General features: G+C 34.7%; 1 protein-coding gene across 1 annotated transcript; it reads left to right on the top strand.

The window, feature by feature from the left end:
- The first annotated feature begins 8307 nt into the window (after positions 1 to 8307).
- On the top strand, positions 8308 to 10942 carry LOC112013012 (G-type lectin S-receptor-like serine/threonine-protein kinase LECRK1). Its single transcript, XM_024045396.2, has one exon. The coding sequence runs from the start codon at positions 8418 to 8420 to the stop codon at positions 10782 to 10784; it is 2367 nt and encodes a 788-aa protein (XP_023901164.1). The 5' UTR covers positions 8308 to 8417; the 3' UTR covers positions 10785 to 10942.
- The last annotated feature ends 4674 nt before the right edge of the window (positions 10943 to 15616 follow it).

Raw genomic sequence — 15616 nt, forward strand, 5'->3', positions numbered from 1 at the left:
TCTAATATTCCGCCACGTGTCCATTTATTTTTTTAATTTTCGTGGCAAGTGAATTATTGGATTAAAAAATCGAAGAATCCTAATCGAATTAAATTCTAAATCATATATTATACGTGTGTGTGTGTGTGTGTGTGTGTGTGTAAAATGAGAAACCATTGCAAATTTTAAAAATGTATGGTTTAAAAAAACTATGTAAACTAATATTATATATAATTTGAATCTCTTCTAAAAATAATGTATGATTGTGATTGTTTTTAATTGTACTCATGCATATGCACGGGGCTACACACAAATTTTTTATTTTAGTGGGTCCCAGTATAAGAATTTATTATTTTATTTTGACTTATGGGGGACTAACACATCAACTATTGTGACAATTTGTTGTGTTCTTAGCACAACTCTAAAAATTAGCCAAATAACTGTTAAAATAGTCCAAACAACAACAAGATTAGGTCAAACAACAAAATGAACAATTTATTCAATCAAAAGCCCTTTTTTTTAAAAGCCCCCTAATCATTCATATTTGTAACTCATTCATCCTATTTTATAAATATAATCCTAAATTTCATTTTTCCTAAAAAAGTTACCAGTATGCTCTCCTCGGCGGCATGGCTTGTAGTTGCAGCCAATGGCGAAGTCAAATTTTTTTTCCAAGGGAGGCCAAGCTTTGAGGAAAGCTCAACGAATACTTCATTTCATTGATTAATAAAATATAATCGTATTAGTCGTCATAATCTAGAATCGTGTTTTAAGGAAGTAATTTAGGATCCAGTATAAACAATAAAGTGTAAACTACTATTTAGATTAAAGAGATTAAACTAAGCAATTAAGCAGTTGTTTTTCTTTATCTAAAAAATATATATATTAGAGTATAATATATATATATAAAGATTCACAGACAAGAAGATGCATATGTTCACTCAATTAACAAGGCTGGTATCTTCTTTTAAAAACAAAAAACAAAAAAAACAAAAAAACAAAAAAAAAAAAAAAAAAGGGTAGTATATTTATAAAAATATACACAAATACGAAAAAAAAAAAAAAATTAGACAGCCACAAGTTAATATTTTTCACCAAAACATAGAAAGACAGCCGCAAGTTAGCAAAGTTAAAAAGTTCAATGAACTAAAGTTGTACAACACACAAGTTAAACCACAATTCAACATGACCTTTTTCACAGCTGCATCCATAACCAAGGGGTCTAGGATCGCACTTAGGTAATCAAACCACAAAGAGTGCACCCACTCTGATACCAATTGAATGTTCAATATGTGTGTAAAACACCCTTAAATGTTTAGACCCCAAATTACAAATTATCAATTCAAGCTTATAATCAAACAATTAATGTGCAGAACATGAACATAAGCCAATCACAGAATTGATAAACAATCTAAGCCAATTATAATCACATCCACAGCAAAAAATAAAAGGCAAAGATAAGGGAAGAGATATGCAAACACAAGGACAACACGCGATGTGTTATCGAAGAGGAAACCGAAGCCCTCGGCGTAAAACCTCTCCGCCACCCTCCAAGCGGTCAATAATTCACTAGAAAATGTAGTTGGGATACATAAACAGCAATAGACCCTCCAAGCCTAATCTACCTAGGTACCTAAGCCCTCCAAGCTTCCTGCTCCAACGAGGTTGCGCCGAACCTTTTTCTTCTCTAGCTTACCGGATTCTATTATAACCCATAGCATCAACCAATAACCATTGGTCTCTTCCAAACTGCTTCTTTTAGCACCAAAAGACCTTCTCACAGACGTGGGTGTGGTGAGAAAAGGATTTGGTCAAGAACCTCTCAAGGATGTATCAATGGAAAGGAAGAGAGTAGAGGAATTTGAAGAGTCTCTTAGTGAAGATTGGGGATGAGGCAATCTTGTTTTTCTCTAGGGTTTCTCTCTCAAAATTCTCTCTGGAAGCTCTCTACATTTTGTGGGTATAAAGGTCTTTATATAGTGGTGTGTGTTTGGAATACGAAGAATCAGTTTTTCCCAAACAGGGCAAGTTAGCAGCTTGGCCTCGCGACTGGTCTAAGTCGCAAGCTAACGGCCTAGCCAGCCTGGGACTTTTGTCCTGTAGTGCGACAGCTAGCATGACCCTTTACCTCCCTGCATGCTTCTCACGTATGCAGCAGTTGGCGGCTTGCAAGCCCGAGTCAGTCGCGAGTCCTAGCCGCGAGTCCCTGCTTCTTTGCACTTTGTTGAGCAATTCTTCACACTCTTTCACACACTACCCTTACATGAATACCACCTAAATACAGGGTTACTAAGTGCTAAATTACAAGCAAATTGGCACGGAATAAAGCCAACAAGATAGTTGATAAAATTCAACCTTACAAATAAATAAAAATCTTATGCAAATATTTAGTATTAATGGCTAATTAGAGTTGTGACATGAATTCATAGTACAAGAAAACTCATGCAATTACCTGTCCCCCAGGGTTCCACAGTAACTCAGATCGATGTTTAACTTGTTCCGTCAATACACTACGATCAATGGGTCCAGGATCTATCGTAATGCTGCAAAAAGCGAGTATCAGATATAAACAATTAATTACTAGAATAGGGATCTAAGCAGCAATAAACGGGTTTCCTCATGTGAAATGTATTTGTTTAGTCTTTTGCTTTATTCTAGATAAAGTAGTTTTTGCTTAATCAACGAAACATAAGAATCAGTTGATACCACCGAAGGAAGTAGCATATATAAGTATATACTTCCCACTCCAACAAAGTCATTGTATAGTTCAAAAATAATTTTCCAATGATCTTTGGACCAAATGGCATAGCCTACATAAATAAAATTGGAGGATAAGACCATAAGTTCAACCTATATGGCTAGATGGCCCATATTTACCCATAAAAAAAATCCAAATGGTAATTTTTTTTTTTAAAAAAAAAAACAGTGTTTGATACAAACAAACAGAAACCAAATAATGTTAAATGGCCTTGTAAATATTAAAGAATTTAACCAAGATAATTCTGATTTTTTTATGGACAGCAAAGGAAATGTACACTACCAGATACTAGAAATGGATAATAGAAGAATATGGAATGGAGTCAGATATCTGTTGTTTTGTAATCCACAATCAACCAGCTACTGCAACCTAAGCCTTTTTTAACTCTTAAATATAAATTAGATTTATGAGAGCTAGAAACCAAGCATTCTATCTTTTCACTATAACAAAGATTCAAAATGCTTGACATTATAATTAATTCCTATCTACTGCTTAAAAATTAGACTGCCAGAGAAGTGAATAGATATTTTTAACATATATGCAATTCTAGCATTAAGAAAATAAAATAAACAAAATGGTCATTATAAAGTCGTTGTCATCCAAAATTGGCCATGACTTTAATTAAGGGCCAGTGATTCACACTCTTCTTCTTTAGATACATAATAGAAAGATATATACAATAGATTTTCAGATGCTTACAAGCATACAATTCACTCATCCTCTGCACCGTTTTTCAAATCAAAACCCACTTATCTATCAAAAAATGCCTGACAAACTCTAATGGAGTAAAAAAGATAACATGCTCCCTGTTATCTCTCTCTCTCACACTCACACTTGCGCACGCATGCATACACGCACAATGAACTCAGTTCGATGTAGCAAGAGCAGCAACAAGATGTTATAGACAATAGTAATAGCACAGTAAACAAAAACACAAAAACAAATAAAACTAAACCCAAACCAAATGAAACCCAAATCTCCAAATGAAACCCAAATCAAAACCCATTTCAACCAATAAATAAAGAGAAAGAAATCACATGAGAGAGAGAGAGAGAGAGAGAGAGAGAGAGAGAGAGAGAGAGAGAGAGAGAGATCTTTTAATGTAATTGTTTTATATAAACAATTCTCTCTGTGGGAGTTTGTTTATTGTTAAGGTTGTGACTTTAGAACAACAATTGGTGGTGTGAAAGTTCATGACATGGCAAAACTTGGGATGTTATAATACTCGTATATTTTAATTTTGAGTTCGAATTTAGTAAGAATGGAGTGTAAAACATGATTGTTATAGTAGTTTTTTACTTAATACTCAATACATCATACTACACCTAATAACACCATATCAACATTTTATTTAAAACCTAAAATATGGTGTTTATTTAGATATTATCATATGTAATCAAATGTATCTATATTTTAGTAATACTAGTGGTTGTAGTACTTCTTAAGTTTCCAAAGCAAAGTGGCAAACCCTAACGTTTTAAATCTCCCTCCCTTAACTATTGAATTATAAAAAATAAAATAAAAAGGTGTTAGTCAGCTAAATGGGAATCTCACCAATATCAAGTACAAAAGAAGAAGAAGGAAAAATAGCTATTTATCTTTTATTTTTAATCTATCTAGCCAAACAGCCATTTTTTCAAAGTATTTATCAAGATATTTCTGTTTTAGAACTCGATATTGCTGATATCGAGTTTTACCTAGAACTCGACATTAATAATGCTGTGTTCTATGTATATTTTTAAGTAGAACTTGCGACATTAACAATGTCGAGTTTTATAAATAAAAATTAAGTGGCAAAATATACAAAGAACTCAACATTACTGATTAGGTAGAACTCGATATCAACAATATCGAATTCTAAAGGCACTGCACAAATATTTTGTAGATACTTTGAAAAGATGGATGTTTTGCTACATACTTTAGAAATAAAGGATATATAACAATTTTTCCCCGTAAAAAGCCGATTGTTGAACAGAAAGCTAATAAATATTTGAGATTTTAAATTTGGGTACGTGAATTTCTAATGTTTGTCATTGAAATTTCATTTTTTTTAATCATGTTTATGTGCCTTTTAATTGAAGACACCGATAGCAATCATCGTCCTATTAAAAAATTGAAGGGCTCTATCCATTCGACTGGAAGCTTTTATCCTCTAGTTTTTTTTTTTTTTTTTTTTTTTTCGCTTTTCGCTTCATATTTTGTCAAATGAAAAACAACTATTTTTCTAAAAAATAAGCTAATATCTTTTTATTACCACACCTTTAGCAAATAAACTACTGAAAACCCACTCACTGCTAACACTCTCTCCCTAGTCACATGTATATATATCATATCCATGGCCAAAATGGGCTTTTACCCATTTCTCACAAATTTTCTTGCAAAATGCCATTTTTCTGAAACTATTTAGGAAATAACCCTGTTTTGAAACTCAATTTTCTAAAAATTGAGTTTCAAATGTAAAACTCGATTTTTGAACAATCGAATTATAGCGAATTTGGACTTCGAATTTTTTTTTTTTTTTGTTTTTCTGGAACTCGAGTTCCATAAAAAAATTTTCAAGGAACTCGAGTTCCGTGAACTTGAGTTCTTTGTTTGGAACTCGAGTTCCCTGAAACTCGATTGTTCGAAAATCGAGTTTTAAATTGAAACTCGATTTTTAGAAAATCGAGTTTCAAAACAGGAGTATTTTCCTAAATAGTTTTAGACAATGGAGCATTTTGCTGAAAAGTTTTGGCGAAAGGGGCAAATGCCCATTTTGGCCCATATCCATAGTCATATAAAGATTGTTAAGAATATGAATTAAATTGCATATGTAAACAGTTTCAAGTCTAATAAAAATTTCCATATTTTGGAACTCATTGTAAATTATAGTTCTTGATATTTGTGTAACTCCTTAAGAATTATGTCAGTTTTTCAATTGAATGAAGATACAAATTCTAAGCCAACGAAGTTTTATCCTATGTACAATATTATATATGTGTGTGTAATTGGGATTATGGTTTCTTTTGAGCTATCAAGCTCCCCACTTTTTCCCCTTTTAGTTACAAATTATGAAGTATAGCAAGTTTTGGAGCTTCTGTTGAGACTGCGTGTATGAGAAAATTTTAGGAAGTTTAGAGTAAGATCGGACTTTTATGTGTGTATGAGAGGAATTTTGGAGTATGATCAGACTTCTAATCATTAGTAATTTTTGTTGTTTGCGCACATGAGGTTTGGATTTTTGTTGGGTTGGGGGGGCGTGATAGTAAGTATAAGCGTGGTTAACGGAGACACATTCAAATCGACGCTTGTCGTTGAATCCATTTTTCAATGGTCATGTGCATAAAGTTGCAATTTTTCAAAGTAAAATGAGAAAAACTATCTTGTTTTTATTTTCCCGTGTATCATTATCTATGGACTCAACATCATTGTCGACAATCATCCATTAATTATGCTAGGAATTTTCATGGATCTTTAATTTTTTTTTTTTTTTTTTTTGACTGGGAAAATGGAAAATGCTTTCAAGGTGAAGAACACGCAAAATCAATGATCAATTGATCATTGCCAATTGTTAAAGCTATATATGATATGCTTATATACGTTCCTGGATATTTTTTTTCGTTTTTGTTTATTTATTTATTTACTGAGGAAATGGATGATTTCCTCGTGAAGAGCAGACAAAATCAATGGACATTGTTTCAAAGTTCAAACACCTATTTCTCATTCCCATTAACAATGAAATTGATTAACAGAGACACATCCATATAGAGGCCTTGTCGTTGAATGCATTTTTTCGGCAAAATTTGCCAAAAAGTACATTTTCGGGAAAAAAAATTAGGNTGCAAGTTTTGGAGCTTCTGTTGAGACTGCGTGTATGAGAAAATTTTAGGAAGTTTAGAGTAAGATCGGACTTTTATGTGTGTATGAGAGGAATTTTGGAGTATGATCAGACTTCTAATCATTAGTAATTTTTGTTGTTTGCGCACATGAGGTTTGGATTTTTGTTGGGTTGGGGGGGCGTGATAGTAAGTATAAGCGTGGTTAACGGAGACACATTCAAATCGACGCTTGTCGTTGAATCCATTTTTCAATGGTCATGTGCATAAAGTTGCAATTTTTCAAAGTAAAATGAGAAAAACTATCTTGTTTTTATTTTCCCGTGTATCATTATCTATGGACTCAACATCATTGTCGACAATCATCCATTAATTATGCTAGGAATTTTCATGGATCTTTAATTTTTTTTTTTTTTTTTTTTGACTGGGAAAATGGAAAATGCTTTCAAGGTGAAGAACACGCAAAATCAATGATCAATTGATCATTGCCAATTGTTAAAGCTATATATGATATGCTTATATACGTTCCTGGATATTTTTTTTCGTTTTTGTTTATTTATTTATTTACTGAGGAAATGGATGATTTCCTCGTGAAGAGCAGACAAAATCAATGGACATTGTTTCAAAGTTCAAACACCTATTTCTCATTCCCATTAACAATGAAATTGATTAACAGAGACACATCCATATAGAGGCCTTGTCGTTGAATGCATTTTTTCGGCAAAATTTGCCAAACAGTACATTTTCGGGAAAAAAATTAGGCGGATGGCATGCGTTCAAACTTAATTAGTAAGTTGGACTGTTTTTGAAAGTCGATTTTAGCAAACTGGACTTCCCACTAAGAATAGTTGTGACCTGGATTAAAAAAAGAGGAAAAAAGCCACGTAGAATACGTGCAAGTCGAGTTTAACAAACTCGACTTCCTCTGAAAGTCAAGTTTGCGGAACTCAACTTCAAACAAGGGTTAAAAAAAATTGCATGGGGTAAAAAGGGCAATCCGAGTATACTAAAATCGTCATTGAGGCCTTCAATCTTCTCTCTCTCTCTCCGGTGTCTCTCTCAACCCAACGCCGTTCTTCTCTCTCTCTCTCTCTCTCCGGTGTCTCTCTTCCTACGCCGTTTTGTCCGTCCATCATCTTCCTTTGTGGTGAGGAATCCGACTCAACCAGCAGGTTCATTAGTAGGGTCAATATATATATATATATATATATATTTTTTTTTTTTTTTGGGGCATGCGTTTCAGGAGACAAAGGCTACTGTTCATGTACTGTGCATGAATAGTAGCCGCACTATTTGACTTTTTAGCCAATTTTCGCACATCAGTGGGTCTCACAGTATTATTCACATATTTAAAAATTATTTTACTACAGTGTTTTCAGTTTTCAGTTTTTAATTTCAGCAAAATAAGTTTTATCCAAACGGACCATATACAACCTTAACGACCACTGATTTTACTATCCATTTGCTTCAGCTATTCAATTTGCAGAGTTTTTTTTTTTTTTTTTTTTGAGAAGAAATTTGCAGAGTTGATTACTTGAGACTCAAGGCCCGTTTGGTATATGTGTTTAAAAACTGAAAATTATTATTTAAAAACTTTTGTAAAAATACGTATGGATGAAAAAGTATGTTGAAATGTATGAAATGTTGTTTAAAAATTGAAAATAGTTGTTTTAAAACACTAACCAAACACTCCCTCAATATATTTAATTCAAGGAAACGCCAATATTTTTTTTTATATTATCATTATTATTATTGCTTCTCAAAAAAAAAAAAATTATCATTATTATTAGCCTATTTGGACAGTATTCTCTTTAATATACTCTCTCAAGTCTCAACCCTCTAATCTCACTCTGTCTCAGACTCTCATGGCTTCCATACCAGTTCTGCCCTTACTGTTGGTTTTCCTACTTCCTGTTCATGCAAACGCTCAACGAAACCAGTCCAATTCCAATATAATACTTTTAGGTTCTTCACTTTCTCCCAATGCAAACCGTACTTCTTGGCTCTCACCTTCTGGTCTTTTTGCATTTGGTTTCTACCCACAAGATGATGGCTTTGCCATCGGAATATGGCTGGTTAATCAAACTGAGAAGACAATCATCTGGACTGCAAATCGAGATGACCCACCTGTCTCCTCCAATGCTACACTGAACTTAACTATTGATGGTAAACTGCTGCTTATAACAGAGCAAGGCAGAGAACTTTCGATTATTGATGTGGATCAGGAAGACCGACCTGCAACTTCAGCTGCTATGCTCGATTCTGGTAATTTTGTACTCTACAGGAATGATTCCTACGTAATCTGGGATAGCTTTGATTTTCCAACTGACACCATATTAGGTGGTCAGAATCTCTCTAGTGGCAATAACTTGGTTTCAAGTAGGTCTATATCAGACCACTCGAGTGGACATTATTCATTTAACATGCAGGAAGATGGAAACCTCGTTGCCTACCCTGTAAACAGCTCGGCTAACACTCTGGATGCATATTGGTACTCTGCTACTGATTATGGAAATGTCTATGCATCGCTCATTCTCTCTCGTTTAGGCGTTCTATTCGTCCACCTAAGTGAGTTTCCGAGATTCATTTTGGCAAATAGCTCATATCCTGACAAGAATGGAACTACAATCTACCGTGCAACACTTGATGCAGATGGGATCTTTCGATTGTATTTACACCACTTTAAGAGCGATAATAGCTCAAGTATGTTGATGGAGTGGTCCGCTCTGTCTGATCAATGCGACGTCAAGGGTTTCTGTGGACTCAACAGTTACTGCTCAGGCATGGGTAGCAAAGCTGACTGTAACTGCTATCCTGGATTTGATTTCATCAACACCAGCAACAAGTTCCTGGGCTGCTACCACAACTTCAGCGAAGATGATTGTAGACGCAGTAAAGATCCAGCGATGCTATACAATGCCACTTCTTTAGCGAATATTGTGTTAAGGGGTAATTATCCATATTCAGTTGAGCCAATGAAAAAGGAAAATTGTGGCCAGTTTTGCCTGGAAGATTGCAATTGTGGAGCAGTATCATATACAGATTCCAATTGCAGAAAATATAAGCTTCCGCTTAGATATGGTATAATAAATGCAAACGAATCAACTCCAACTTTCTTCAAGCTCAAGGGGATCCATTCCACTCAAATCCCGGAACTCTTTATTGGAAGCAAAAGTCTGATTTTGATTCTTTCTGTAATTTTGGGCACAGTTTCATGCTTGTGTCTTGTTTTGGCAGCCTCTAGCTTCTTCGTGTACAGGCAGAAATTGGTCAGGTACAGAAAACTTTCAGAAAACGTGAACTTGGGATTAGCTGAAGAGTTTACTCTGCGGTTATTTTCTTACAACGAGCTTGAGAGTGCTACAGATGGCTTCAAGGAAGAGTTAGGTAGGGGCTCATATGGAGTAGTTTACAAAGGGATTATATCTAGTGGTGGCAAAACTGTTGCTGTTAAGAGACTCGAGAAAGCTGTGGAAGAAGGGGAACGAGAATTTCAGGCTGAAATGACTGCAATTGCACGAACTCATCATAAAAACTTGGTTCGAGTACTTGGTTTTTGTATTGAGGGATCCAGGAAGCTTTTAGTTTATGAGTACATGAACAATGGTTCTCTTGCAGATCTTATTTTCAAGGCTGAGAGGCCCCCGATTTGGAAAGAAAGAATAAGAATTGCGCTAGATGTGGCCAGAGGACTTCTCTATCTGCATGAAGAGGGCGAAGTTTGTATCATCCATTGCAACATAAAGCCTCAAAACATACTCATGGATGATAATTGGACGGCAAAGATTTCAGATTTTGGGTTTGCAAAACTGCTAATTCCCAATCAATCAAGAGCCACTACAGATACGGAAGGAAGAAGTGCATATTTAGCGCCTGAATGGGAAAAGAATTCCATGAATATATCAGCAAAAGCTGATATATACAGCTTTGGTGTTGTGCTTTTGGAGATTGTCTGTTGTAGAAGAAGTATAGAAGTAAATGTTTCAACTACAGATGAGATTATTCTTACTGATTGGGTATATAACTGCTTTGCTGCTGGAGAGTTGGAAAAGCTTGTGGAAGATGAAAATGTGGACTTCAGGAAATTGGAAAGAACAGTGAAGGTGGGCTTGTGGTGTGTTCAAGAAGATTCAGCTTTGCGCCCTTCAATCAAAAATGTAATATTGATGTTGGAGGGGACAATAGATATTCCAGTTCCTCCTTCTCCAGTTCTTTGCATCGCTGTTTCATGATATATGTACTCTAATAGATGATGTATACATGTGTATGTATACATACATTTAGTAGGTATGTATGCATACCCTAGTTTGTTTTTATGGTTTTTTTTTTCTCATACCAATTTTCGGTGTAGTTGGAGATTGAATCACAGATTTCTTATTTAACCATCAAAGACTTTACAGGTTAAGCTAACTGGAACCCACCATATAGAAGAACCAACATTATTGTAGCTAATATCAGCGATCTGATCTCTTAATTGGTTCCATTATCTTTCTTTATTTTGTGTGCTTTGTTATCATTCTTTAGCCAAAAATAAAATAAAATAAAAAATTGTAATGGATAAAATAAAGGAAAAAACTATTTTTACATTGCACTGTTTCTTGTTAAGTGTACATTGTAGTTATAATAATTGTACACTTTCCCCAAAGTGGCAAATATTAGTCACATTTTTGCCTATAATGTACATTTTATATGGTACTATTCTTTTTTTTTTCTTTTTTTAGAGAGTTTCAACTTATGGCATCCGTTCTTGATAATATTTTTTATCATCAGACCAAAACACCAATTGGTTTTTGGTGTAGGTGGAGATTGAATCTCAAATTTCTTATTCAACTATCAGAGATTTTATCAATTGACCAATTGAGCTAACTAGAACCTACTAGTACTATTCATGTAAACTAATCAATTCCTATGTTTATTTTATTCTAGACCATTTGACACAGTTTATTAAACTTTTTTTTTTTTTTAATATAGATAGAAAATTAATTGAAGTAAAAAGTGAAGACCCTATAGAAACAAATAAACTAAAAAGCTAAATGAAAAGGCCAATTGTAACACCCCAAAATTTTGACACCAATTTAATTATTATACGTAAATTATAAGGATGCCTACAATTAAATGGATTAAATTGAATTGGGCCTATGATATTAAAAATAAGATAAATACTATAAAATATGAAGCCCAAGTGAGGTGGCATAAGTAAATATATGGGCCTTGAAAACTCTAGCCTTTTTCCTCTTAAGTTACACGTGTATTTACTGATGGTGCCTCCTTTTGCTTCAGCCGACTATTGAACTTTGCCTTTTCTTCACTGTGGCGTTGAGTTGGAGTTAGAGTCTACAGGTATGATTTTCTCACGATCTAGATTTAAGAAGTTTGAATAGTCAATAGCTAGCCATTGTTATGAACCTAGAGTATCATTTTACTAATGGAAAAGGGCTCCTATAAGTTTATTATATTATATAAGGATGGTCATTATGTCAGGAAGGGCCACAGAATTTGAAATTGAACCAAATAGAGTAATAGGCTTGGACTTTGTCACCATGCTAAAGGGAAAAGAGTGCTGGTGGTTAATATGCTTTCACACATAGCCTCAATTGTTGACCGATTGACCATCACCTTTATTATTGTCTAAAACTAGTCCAGCGGCATCAAGGGAAAATTGTAGGCACTAGATTGGTAGATTAAAGCTATCACGTGGCTTTCAATGTTAAGTTGAATATATATATATATATATAAAATATTAGAGTCAATGGACATGCAGTGGCATCAAGAGGGAATGCTAAGCAACAAATTAAGGCCATAGGTGGCTTCCAATATTAGATTGGATAGATGTAATGTTAGAGTGAATGGATATGAATAAATAGTATGGCTGTTACATTCAGGTTGGTCAGATATTCATTATTCGGCCCTATTTGAAGTTTCATGAATACCTATGATGACGTTAATAAAAAATTCTGATTAGATAGCAATATCTTTAAGTCCAAAAATCTAATCAAAGCTGAAAGTGAATTGGATAGTTAAGTGAATAAATTGAGGATTTTGGATATATCAATATTGTCTAGGATAAAACCATTTAAGTGTGAAAATAGATTTTTAAGTGGGAAATTGTGTATTGATGAACCTAATTTTTTGGTGTTGCTAGGTTCTAATTCTACTGAATTGTTGTGATTCAAGGGAGGTTGATTTCCTTTATTTTTGCAACTAAGAGGTAAGCGGTGTTTACTAATTTTGGGGGTTTTCCCAAACAGTGTTGATTATTAAACTATTTTATATCAAAGAAATATGTTGATATTATATATATATATATATATATAAATTGATATTTTATAAATGCTTGATGTGCACATTAACTATTCGTTTTAAGAAAAACTTGTGGGACAACCTAAACTTATTTAAACTTGTATGTGTGAATATACCTTATATTGTGGAGAATTATGAATGGATTATTTTTGTGAGCATATTGAATATGTTTTGAAAACCTATGGCAAGTCGTGATTAGAAGTTCAGTATGGTATTTAGTCTTTAGCAAGGAACAATCATATTACAGCTAGTCCTTAGCAAGGGATGGTCCTAGAAAAGGGGACAGTGCACATTTGAGAGCTCCTTAGCAAGGGAGTATACTATTGAGGATCCAAAAAAGAAGCTCCTTAGCAAGAGAGTGCACCTTTAGGTTCCAAAGGAACCATCCTTAAGAAAGGGGATGAAAAGGAGGTTCCAGACCCAAAAAGGGGACAACACAACCCTGTTAACGGGGCGTAAACGTTGACCACGAGAAAAGCCTAGGAAATTGTTTATATGATGATATATGCATTATGATAGCTCACAATATAAAGATATTTTCTTTTTATATAAGAAATATTGATGAGTTACAAGTTATGAAATTGTTGTAAAAATTATTTATTTGAAAGGCTTGTTCCCACACTCCAATGTTAGTGAATTCCACTTATTGAGTTATCTCACCCCCCTTTATTTTCCCCTTACAAATACATTAGAGGGATTATTGGAGTAGAGATTCTTGGGAGACAGCAGTTACAAACTATCTTGTGGAAATTAAGGATTTTATTATTATTTTTATGGCATTAAACATTGTATTGGAGAATTATTTTGAGGATGTTTTGTTTCTGGTGGATCAGAGTTCTGACATTTGTGATGAGATTTTAGGTTACTGGTTTCTTTTATTTAATATTTTTATGAATTATTCAGATTAAATAGACTTTTATTGCTTATGATTTTAGGGCGTTACACCAATAACAAACATACTCACCCTAAAAACCTTCGTATAATAACCACTCTAGATAATTAATGAAGAAAATAAAGTTGTTAATTTTTTATTGGATGTGATGGTGGACAATGTACCATGAGAGCTAGTATCTCATGCGCCTGGCACATAAGAGATTTTTTCGTACCATGAAATTAATCCATTTTGAATATAAGCTTTTATACCTTTAAATTCAATTTTTTACATTCATGTGTAAAATGTGAGTATCTTTAAAAGGGAAAAAATCTCATACACCACTTAAGCTTTATGATAATAGGCATGATATCCCCTCAATTTTTAATCTCACCAATTTACTCCATTAAGTTTACACACCTACCAAATCAACACTTCCATTAGTCTCCTATTAAAACACAAACAGAATGCACCTACATCTCTTTTTTTTTGGTAATCTGGAATTAACATTAAGAAACACTAACGAGGGAGAACAAGAACAGGGCAAAGCCTGTCAACATACAGACCTTGGCAGTCAGCCACAACTAAAGGAACTAAGTCCACAGGCGGACAAGTGTAGGAATTGAAATCTACAGATTGACAACTACCTAAGAAAGCTAACTGATCTGCGCACCTGTTGGCCTCTCGATATATATGCTTGAAGCTTAGATGAGGGATCTGTGCAGCTAGAAGTCTGCAATCATCGAACAATGAGGAGATAATAGAGTTAGCATACAAGGGGTTGTTGAGAGCATCAACTAGCGCCTTGGCATCAAGCTCGACCATAACAGCACTCAATTTTAGCTGATTACACAAGATAAGACCATCATGAAGGGCCCAGATTTCGGCTAAGAAACTGTTTGCTCTGCCCATTTTCCTAGAGAAACCTATCACCCAGTTGCCCTGCTCATCTCTAATTAGCCCTCCACCTCCAGCACTACTTGAAGAAACATCAGAAGACCCATCAGTATTAAGCTTCACCCAGCCCGGATTCGGCTTCTCCCACCTGACTTGTCTGTTTTCCATACGTTTGTTGTGCCTTGGCTGAGTGACACACAACACATACTCCATTGCTTGAATAGTTATTACCTTAATAAGGTTTGGATTAACTTTCTTATTGTTAAAAACAATCTGGTTACGTTGCTTCCAAATAGACCAAATTGCAAAAGGAAAGATGAAATGCCAGGGAATTCCATTGATATTGTGGGCAGACCTTGAACTAGCATTAGAAGCCAGCCAAGTCTTGATGTCTTGAGAGGAAAAAAAGGGGCTGGAGCTGTGCAACCCCAGCTGGTGCCACAAAGGTTTAACCAAACAACAGTCCCGAAGAGCATGGAAAATAGACTCAACATGGTCATGACACAAAGGGCAGGAGTTATCTAAAGGAATACCTCTTTTAGCTAAGCACTCCTTAACCCCAATGCTATTATGCATGCACCTCCAAATGAACATTTGAATTCTAGGCAAAGTTTGAAGTTTCCAAATCCAAGACCCCGAGAACGACTCAGCTTCCATCAAGTTTGTAGCTAAGAGATAGGCACTCTTCATGTCAAAACTTCCTTTAGAAGACCACTTCCAAGCCAATTTGTCACTGTTCCTAGCAACTACCGGTAATGTAACAGCTTGAATGTTAGCTTTTATCTTTGTGGGTAGCTCAAAGGGAATAGCAGACCAATTCCAACCAAAAGGAGCCCGAAGGTCCTTTAGAGTGAGGCTAGCCGAACCTTGAGGAAGAGGGCCTTGAATACAAGCTCTGATGGAGCCGCTATTTAACCAAACATCTGACCAGAAATTAAGGTTACTCTCATGTCCTGGCACCCACTTAATTCCTTCCTTAAAAACAGATTCACCTTT

This window comes from Quercus suber, unplaced genomic scaffold, assembly GCF_002906115.3.
Source record: "Quercus suber isolate HL8 unplaced genomic scaffold, Cork oak 2.0 scaffold_8, whole genome shotgun sequence".
NCBI classification, from domain to species: Eukaryota; Viridiplantae; Streptophyta; class Magnoliopsida; order Fagales; family Fagaceae; genus Quercus; species Quercus suber.

Bases quoted from the DNA above. Each gene is read 5' to 3' on its own strand.
- LOC112013012 (XM_024045396.2), top strand. From the start codon at position 8,418: ATGGCTTCCATACCAGTTCTGCCCTTACTGTTGGTTTTCCTACTTCCT.